General features: G+C 32.2%; 1 protein-coding gene across 3 annotated transcripts; it reads right to left on the reverse strand.

Annotated features, from left to right (window-relative positions):
• Positions 1-6,505: 6,505 nt before the first annotated feature.
• On the reverse strand, positions 6,506-9,670 carry LOC122532621 (protein arginine N-methyltransferase 5). 3 transcript variants are annotated; one of them, XM_043661529.1, is made up of 12 exons: positions 9,584-9,670; positions 9,062-9,175; positions 8,867-8,985; positions 8,577-8,800; positions 8,335-8,514; positions 8,044-8,253; positions 7,742-7,950; positions 7,535-7,657; positions 7,286-7,461; positions 6,998-7,201; positions 6,747-6,928; positions 6,506-6,681 (listed from the first exon to the last, which is right to left on the reverse strand). In XM_043661529.1, exons 2-12 carry the CDS (start codon positions 9,148-9,150, stop codon positions 6,529-6,531), a joined length of 1,869 nt encoding a protein of 622 aa, XP_043517464.1. In that variant the 5' UTR covers positions 9,151-9,175; positions 9,584-9,670; the 3' UTR covers positions 6,506-6,528. The 3 variants fall into 3 exon arrangements, with proteins under 3 accessions (XP_043517464.1, XP_043517465.1, XP_043517466.1); XM_043661530.1 differs by lacking the exon at positions 9,584-9,670 and adding an exon at positions 9,321-9,434; XM_043661531.1 differs by lacking the exon at positions 9,584-9,670 and adding an exon at positions 9,247-9,314.
• Positions 9,671-9,782: the final 112 nt, after the last annotated feature.

Raw genomic sequence — 9,782 nt, forward strand, 5'->3', positions numbered from 1 at the left:
ACTTATGTGCTCCTGATACATGGTTTGAAATTACAGCGAGAAATTACCTCTGGTTCTCGATATATTCCATATTGAAGTTTTTTCTGACATTTGTCATGCCACCTTCTCCATACTTATGTGCTCCTAATACATGGTTTGAAATTTCAGCAAAAATTTCTTCCTTGTTCTCGATATATACCATACTAAAATTTCTTCGAAAATTTGGCATGCCATCTCCTCGAGTGTCATGTTCTTCTGATACATGGCCCGAAATTTCAGCGAGAAATTACTTCTGGTTCTCGACATATTCCACATTGAAGTTTTTTCGGACATTTGCCATGCCACCTTCTCGATACTTATGTGTTCCTGATACATGATTCGAAATTTCAGCGAAAATTTGCTTCTGGTTCTCGAGATATTCCATATTGAAGTTTTTTCGGACATTTCTCATGCCATCTGCTCGACTGTCATGTGCTCCTGTAACTCGATTCGAAATTTCAGCAAGAATTTCCTTCTGGTTCTAGACATTTTCCACATTGAAGTTTTTTCGGATGTTTGTCAAGCTACCTTCTAGATTCTTTTGTTCTCCTGATACATGCTTCGAAATTTCAGCGAGAATTTCCCTCTTGTTCTCGAGATATTCCACATTGAATTTTTTTCGGACATTTGTCATGCCATCTCCTCGATTTTCATGTGCTCCTGATACATGGTTCGAAATTTCAGCAAGAATTTGCTTCTGGTTCTCGATAAATTCCACATTGAAATTTCTTCGGAAATTTGGCATGCCACCTTCTCCATACTTATGTGCTCGTGATACACGGTTCGAAGTTTCAGCGAGAAATTACCTCTGCTACTCGATATATTCCACATTGAAGTTTTTTCGGACATTTGTCATGACATCTCCTCGACTGTCATGTGCTCCTGATACAAGATTCGAAATTTCAGCAAGAATTTTCCTCTGGTTCTCGATATTTTCGACATTGAATTTTTTTCGGACATTTGTCATGTCACCTTCTCGATTGTCATGTGCACCTGATACATCGTTCGAAATTTCAGCGAACTTTCCTTCTGGGAATTTCCCTCTGCGTCTCGAGATATTTCACATTGAATTTTTTTCGGACATTTGTCATACCATCTCCTCGATACTTGTGTGCTCCTGATACATGGTTCGAAATTTCAGCGAGAATTTCCCTCTCGCTTTCGAGATATTCCATTGAATTTTTGTCGGACTTTTGTCATGTCACTTTCTCCATACTTATTTGCTCCTAATACATGGTTTGAAATTTCAGCAAAAATTTCTTCCTGGTTCTCGATATATTCCATACTAAAATTTCTTCGGAAATTTGGCATGCCATCTCCTCGAGTGTCATGTTCTCCTGATACATGGCTCGAAATTTCAGCGAGAAATTACTTCTGGTTCTCGACATATTCCACATTGAAGTTTTTTCGGACATTTGTCATGCCACCTTCTCGATACTTATGTGTTCCTGATACATGATTCGAAATTTCAGCGAAAATTTGCTTCTGGTTCTCGAGATATTCCACATTGAATTTTTTTCGGACATTTGTCATGCCACCTTCTCCATATTTATGTGCTCCTGATACATGGTTTGTAATTTCAGCAAAAATTTCTTCCTGGTACTCGATATATTCCATACCAAAATTTCTTCGGAAATTTGGCATGCCATCTCCTCGAGTGTCATGTGCTCCTGATACATGGTTCGAAATTTCTGCGAGAAATTACCTCTGGTTCTCGAGATATTCCACATTGAACTTTTTTCGGACATTTGTCATGCCACCTTCTCAATACTTATGTGTTCCTGATACATGATTCGACATTTCAGCGAGAATTTCCCGGTCGTTTTCGAGATATTCCACATTGAATTTTTTTCGGACATTTGTCATGCTACCTTTTCCATACTAATGTGCTCCTGATACATGGTTTGAAATTTCAGCAAAAATTTCTTCCTGGTTCTCGATATATTCCATATTAAAATTTCTTCGGTAATTTGGCATGCCATCTCCTCGAGTGTCATGTGCTCCTGATACATGGTTCGAAATTTCTGCGAGAAATTACCTCTGGTTCTCGATATATTCCACATAGAAGTTTTTTCGGACATTTGTCATGCCACCTTCTCGATACTTATGTGTTCCTGATACATGATTCGACATTTCAGCGAGAATTTCCCGGTCGTTTTCGAGATATTCCACATTGAATTTTTTTCGGACATTTGTCATGCCATCTCCTCGATTTTCATGTGCTCCTGATACATGGTTCGAAATTTCTGCGAGAATTTGATTTTGGTTCTCGAGATATTCCACATTGAAATTTCTTCGAAAATTTGGCATGCCATCTTCTCCATACTTATGTGCTCCTGATACATGGTTTGAAATTTGAGCAAAAATTTCTTCCTGGTTCTCGATACATTCCATATTAAAATTTCTTCGGAAGTTTGGCATGCCATCTCCTCGAGTGTCATGTGCTCCTGATACATGGTTCGAAATTTCAGCGAGAAATTACCTCTGGTTCTCGATATATTCCACATTGAAGTTTTTTCGGACATTTGTCATGCCACCTTCTCCATACTTATGTGCTCCTGATACATGCTTCGAAATTTCAGCGAGAATTTCCCTCTTGTTCTCGAGATATTCCACACTGAATTTTTTTCGTACATTTGTCATGACATCTCCTCGATTGTTATGTGCTCCTGATACATGGTTCGAAATTTCAGCGAGAATTTGATTCTGGTTCTCGAGATATTCCACATTGAAATTTCTTCGGAAATTTGGCATGCCACCTTCTGCATACATATGTGCTCCTGATACTTGGTTTGAAATTTGAGCAAAAATTTCTTCCTGGTTCTCGATATATTCCATATTAAAATTTCTACGGAAATTTGGCATGCCTCCTCCCCGAGTGTCATGTGGTCCTGATACATGGTTTGAAATTTCAGCGAGAATTTCCCTCTCGTTTTCGAGATATTCCATTGAATTTTTTTCGGACATTTGTCATGCCACCTTCTCCATACTTATGTGCTCCTGATACATGGTTTGAAATTTCAGCGAAAATTTCTTCCTGGTTCTCGATATATACCATACTAAAATTTCTTCGGAAATTTGGCATGCCATCTCCACGAGTGTCATGTGCTCCTGATACATGGTTCGAAATTTCTGCCAGTATTTCCTTCTGCATCTGGAGATATTCTGCATTGATATTTTGCCGAACGTTTGTCGTGCCACTTCCGCGATACTTATGTGCTCCTGATACATGGTTCGGAATTTCAGCGACAATTTCCCTCTGGTTCTCGAGATATTCCAGATTGAATTTTTCTCTGACATTTGTCATGCCATCTCCGCGATACTTGTGTGCTCCTGATACATGGTTTGAAATTTCAGCAAGACTTTCCTGCTGGTTCTCGATACTTTCCACATTGAAGTTTTTTCGGACATTTGTCATGCCATCTCCTCGATTGTCATGTGCTCCTGATACATGGTTCGAAATTTCAGCGACAATTTCCCTCTGGTTCTCGAGATATTCCACACTGAATTTTTTTCTGACATTTGTCATGCCACCTCCCCGGTACTTATGTGCTCCTGTTACATGGTTCGAAATGTCAACGAGAATTTCCCTCTGGTTCTCGAGATATTCCATATTGAATTTTTTTCGGACATTTGTCATGCCATCTCCTCGATTGTCATGTGCTCCTCATACATGGTTCGAAATTTCAGCGAGAATTTCCTTCTGCATCTGGAGATATTCTATATTGATGTTTTGCCGAACATTTATCGTGCCACCTCTTCGATACTTATGTTCTCCTGATACATGGTTTGAAATTTCAACGAGAATTTGCTTCTGGTTCTCGAGATATTCCATATTGAATTTTTTTCGGACATTTGTCATGCCATCTCCTCGATTGTCATGTGCTCCTCATACATGGTTCGAAATTTCAGCGAGAATTTCCTTCTGCATCTGGAGATATTCTATATTGATGTTTTGCCGAACATTTATCGTGCCACCTCTTCGATACTTATGTTCTCCTGATACATGGTTCGAAATTTCAACGAGAATTTTCTTGTGGTTCTCGACATATTCCCCCTAGAAAATCATCCACCATCAGGAACAAACGAATATCCATGAAGTGGCACGACAAGACCGCTCGTAGTGAGGTTCTCCCAGTTCAGCAGCTTTCAACACGATTTTCGCGTATTGAATTTTTGTAATTAATATCGTTTTACATACTTTGGTATATTTGCAATACGATATCAAGGTAAAAATTTCTCACACTTATAGTTTAATTTAGACTATTCAAATTTCTTTCTTTTCTTTATTTCACAGTTTAAGCTGAGCTGTATGTTGAATTGGTTGATAAGTAATCCCCTCAACGTGTCATCTAGAAAGGACGAGGAATCTCACAGGGACAGCGTGGGCAGCGTAGATTTAGGTTTAGTTAAGATTGTTAGTATCTATATATTCATTGGTAGCGCATTCTGCAGAACAATACGCTTTTTACCATAGTATATGTAAAAGAATTTATATTTTTTCTTTAAATATGTAAAATATTTTTAACCAATTATAATTTTGTATTATAATTGTTTTCAGTTTATACTTTGATTTGTATTTTAATATATTATGCTGTAATTTGCTTTTCTATTGGGTTTTTCTTAAAATTTCTTTTGCTGTTCGTTTGCACAATGATAAGAAATTGTGAATATTTTGCAGTCGTATGTCAAAAGGTGTTTCTTTTTTTTTGTTGATTAAATTTATTCTGACGTAGAAAAAATGGGTTTCTATGCTTTGCAACCTCGAGGTGGTGGGACCAGGGTAATTATTATTATTTGTGATACTATTATTATTATTGCATTACTGCAATATAATTATAAATTAATTTACAAATTAATAAACAAATATTATGACCTAATTGGTTGCGATCACGATTTAGTTTTTATGTGATTAAAGGATTTGTTGAGTTATTTGGGAGATCGTTAATTTCTTTAATTATAGATTGAACTTTTTTAGTACTTAGTTTTTTAGTACTTAGTTTGATAACGTATAGTATATTTTTAAATATTGTAGAATATCATGGACTAGATTTTGACGGGTATCTCAAAACATGTGATTTGATAAAATACAATAGACCTATTCTGTGTCTTCGTTTTTATTTGATACCAGGGCCATTCTAAATACATTTCAATAAATATGAAATCCTGTTGTGAATATTCATTTTATCGTTTCCAACGAAAAACCAATCAATGAATTCATAAAACACGAATAGAGTTCTTTCGTTTTGATACACGTATAAATACATAATAAAAAATGGAATAATTTTAAATACTAATCTCGTGTTTTGGAATCTGGATATACAATCAAACATATAATCACAAACGAACTTCACATTTCAGTATCGAAAGTTTGACACTGTAATGGATCTTGAAAATATTGCTGGCGCATTCACTAGTTTCCCAACTCATCGTTGTTTAAACGTAGAGTGCGCTAAAAAATCTGAGATTTTTTTAGTATGTCGGTATTTCATGTCACGAAAGTTGATGCAATGTCTTTTTATATACGTCGTCTAGAGTAGTGCGCTTAGTGATTTTTTTCTTCCGGTCGGTATTTCAGATCTACGAAGTTCCATTTCATGTTTGGTCTATATTATCTTTAGTCAATGGTAATACCATAGATGAGATATGTTTGGTAATACAAATGTTTCATCATAATTCAAACAAATATAATGTAAACATATGTCTGCTCAATAAATAAATTATACATATAATAAGTAATACCAATTAAAGCGTTCTTCATAATTTAATAACTAATATTATTTATTATAATTATTAATTATTCCTATGAATAATGTAAATGAATATAATTAATGAATTCTAGATACTTGCAGCTAAGCTTAATAAATATGAATTATTTTGAATTCATTTTTTGAATTACATCATGTAACATTAATAAAAAATTAGAGTAAAATTTGGCATTGTATAAACGTACATATATATATATATATATTCTGTTAAAAGAGTGAGGTTTTGGTTTCTTAATTTTGATAACATAAACAGTTTGATTTGGAAATAAAAGCCTTTTTGTAACTTCAGAAAAGACGCAATATTATTAAAATTCTATATGTGATCACGTGAGGTTAAAAGATCAGTAGAAATGCTTGAGAGATAACGTTTAATTTATGTCATCAAACTTGTGCAATATCAGTGACCTCAGTATTCAATGTGAAGAATCCTCACACAAAAACATTTTAAAAAGCAATTCTAAGAACATTTATTAAATTATCTCTACTTCGTATCTTTCATGATGTTAAATAAATATTTATTTAAATACTTTTAAATAGGGGTTTATTTTGATATTTACATCAATTTCAAAAAGATTTTTATAAGAAATTTATTATGTATATTTATATTAAAAAAATCATAGTCAGAATCAATAGTACATTTAAAAAGTTGTATGTTAAGTTAATTTTATCAGAAAAAAAATATTTGTCATATTTTATAAAAGAAAATTCTTTTTTTGAAATAAGTAAGACACAAAAATAAAAATTATAAACCTATAGTATAAGAACGACCACCAGGATTATGGATAGGTCCCGGAAAAGGTTCGCTAATACACCATTCATACCATACATTTTTAGAATTACATTGACGCCAAAAATGAACAACTATTTGGTCCCCAGCTTTTAACTGTATTGGTTCCTGTAACGATAAATTATATTTTATATTACGTTTCATTACAATGTAAAGATACAAATTTATCTTACCCTGATCGGGAAAAAAATAGGAAACCAACTAAACATTCCAGGACTATGTGTACTAGGTTTTATACTTAATGTAATGTTATTAAATAAAACAGTATCAAAATATCCAGAAAAGCCATGGAGTACAGAATTTTGTCGTACTTTAAATACTTTTGTGTCATATCTTGAATTATCAGTAATAGTTGCTGAAAGCATAATAATACTTAAAAATTACTAAAATATTAAAATACTAAAAATATTATTCACTTACTAACCATTATTTGGATGTTTAAAAGTAAATAATGGCTGTGGCTTTGCAATGTCATACTTATTTTGTAGATGAACTACGTATGAAGTCTCAAAATGCGCTAGAGAGTGTTTATCTTTATCTCTGCATTGTCTTACTTCATTGTACAATTTAGACGATTGTACTGGGGCAATATATGACGTGTATGAAGTTGGTATACATATACCATCAGCTGATGAAAAATAGTATTAAAAAATTCATAAGAATATACGAGAAAATTCGTTATCAATATTTGTAATGTAATAAAATAATATACGTTTTACAAATCGTTGGATGCCATCCAAACATTCTGGAGAAAGTTCATTATCACCAAAAGAACCAAGTAACTCTGATACTACAATATCAGCATTTTCAGGAGAGTTCCATTCTCTCATATCACAAGATACCACTGTTACTTTGTCCTCCCACAAATCTTTTTCCAATGCTTGTAAACTATATGCACAATAAATTAAAAAGATATATTTCTACATAATGCACGAAAAAGTTTACAATTATTAAATCTTACGTTAATACTGCATTAGGATTTTTTTCCACAGCATATACTTTAATTGGTTGATTTGCTTTTTTTGCTGCATTTAAAGATGCACGAACAAGTGGTCCTCTTCCAGCTCCAACTACCATTATTATTCTAAAAATTAAAATAAAATTTTATATTTTCAAATAGCAATAATTCATTTTCGTAATTATTTATAATTATATTTATATTTAATACATTTTCCTGCTTTTGTCTTCTGATTTAGACCTAACTGCAGAAATTGCTTGATAAATAGCCGTTTGATATTGTGAATATTTAACAGGATCCTTTTCAAATACTTCATATGTTTGAGATTCAAGATTATCCATAAGTGGTTGCAAAGGACATTGCAAGTAATCTTCATAACCGCGAGCATATCTTTCTACTGCTCCATCCGATTCACAATCCTATGTAAAATTGTTATAATAACAATATTTAAATTAAATCACTAATTTTATTACTATTAAAAAAAGTAAATGTATACACATATAAAATTTTACCTTCCATAAGTACTCTAAATAATTGTGATAATAAGTAATACTTTGATATCTATTTTGTCCCGTAAGTACAAACTGTACTTCTAGCATGGCAAATTTTTTCACTAATGCCTGATGTGCTTTACTTAGTACAGGATATCCTTTTTTATTTGTGATAAATAATGTTGTTGGAAAGATTAAACATTTAACTGGTTCTCCTAGCCACCTATCAATCTTATAATTAAATCAACTTCATTACATTTGAGTTTTCATTTTATGAATTAAGAGCACAGAAAATAACAATTTTTTAGATACCTCTTCTTGGTCAGGAAGATCATGACTGACAATTAATGCAACGCCTAATTTTCTATTATAATCACAAACTATTCTGAAAGCATTCCACCATTCCCATGGACTTTCTACTTTACCACAGTCTTCTTCTCTGTAAGAATATGCTTGCTTGATGGGATTTTCCATAGGGACTTGAATCCAAACCTGTAATAATATTAAGACAACTGTGATGTATAATAAATGTATAATAAATTGTTGATCAATACCTGTAAGCTGCACATGCTTGAAACTTTATCACAGATAATTCGGCTAAGATTTGCATTTTCTTTTATTCCTTTTGTCAACTTAAAGGTAACTCCTACAAGACCTAAATGACTTGCTAAAGCTAACTCTTGTTTTAAAGTTTCCTCACTGTTTTTTTTTAGGCTGGGGTTTTTAGAATCTGCTTTAATGTGTGGTGATAATTTACCAATGATTAAAGTATTCCAATCTAGAAAATAGATAATAATATTAATTGTTGTCTTTCAATTTTGTAAGAGTCTTTCAATATACATACCAGAACTGCATAAAACTATGTCTGGTCTAGTAAATGGACCAGCTCGTTTTTTTGCACTTCCAGAAACAAACTCTCTTTTAAATAATGGATGAACAAGTGGAACACATATAAACTCATATCTATAAATAAAATCGATATTAATAATAATGAATAAATGAACAGTAAAATATATGTATATTACAATTTATTACTTACTTTGACGAATTTGCTGTAAAAAGGCAATTGTTCAAATCTGGTGCTGCACAAAAATCAAGACCACAAGAAACTGGTCTTTGATTTGACATTATGCTTTATCATTAAAGTTGATTCCTAAAAGTATTACAAATATGAAACAATGTTCAATAAATAATTTTACTTTACAAACATCGAGTATATATTACCGGTGTTGTTTAATAAAACATTCACTACGTAATACATATAACTTTTTTTTATATAACTATTAAAACACAAATACCTCAGTAATATTGATTAGTAGGCTTATCAATAATGTGTTACAAATAATAAGAAAGTTGTAAAATTGTGTGCATGCCAATTGCACGTGTGACACAATGTATTTTCATCGAAAGCATAAATAAATACATATTGATTTTAATAATTAAATGAAAATATTTAATGAAGACAAATAAAATATATATAATTCATTTAAATACTGAAAAATTAGTTAATTTACTTTAATTACATTTGAATTTACAAAAAAGGAAAATATTCAATTCATACCTCAGTTTGTGTGTTTGTAATCAGTTGTTACATGGAAATTAATTTTGAACTTTGTTTCCATAGCATGAAATATAACATGTAATATATTTTTTTTATTATAGGAAGATTAGATCTCTTCTTCATATAACATATTATATAAATAAAAGAAAATAAAACTTTTAATTTTTTATGTATATTTATCAGATTGCAACGTTAACCA

The sequence above is a fragment of the Frieseomelitta varia genome, unplaced genomic scaffold, assembly GCF_011392965.1.
Source record: "Frieseomelitta varia isolate USP_RPSP 00005682 unplaced genomic scaffold, Fvar_1.2 scaffold_461, whole genome shotgun sequence".
In the NCBI taxonomy this organism is placed as follows: Eukaryota; Metazoa; Arthropoda; class Insecta; order Hymenoptera; family Apidae; genus Frieseomelitta; species Frieseomelitta varia.

Coding starts and splice junctions, on each gene's coding strand:
- LOC122532621 (XM_043661529.1), bottom strand. CDS start 9,150: ATGTCAAATCAAAGACCAGTTTCTTGTGGTCTTGATTTTTGTGCAGCA. Junction 8,515..8,576: donor CAAGCATGTGCAGCTTACAG/GTATTGATCAAC, acceptor ATATTATTACAG/GTTTGGATTCAAGTCCCTAT. Junction 8,254..8,334: donor ATCTTCCTGACCAAGAAGAG/GTATCTAAAAAA, acceptor TTTAATTATAAG/ATTGATAGGTGGCTAGGAGA.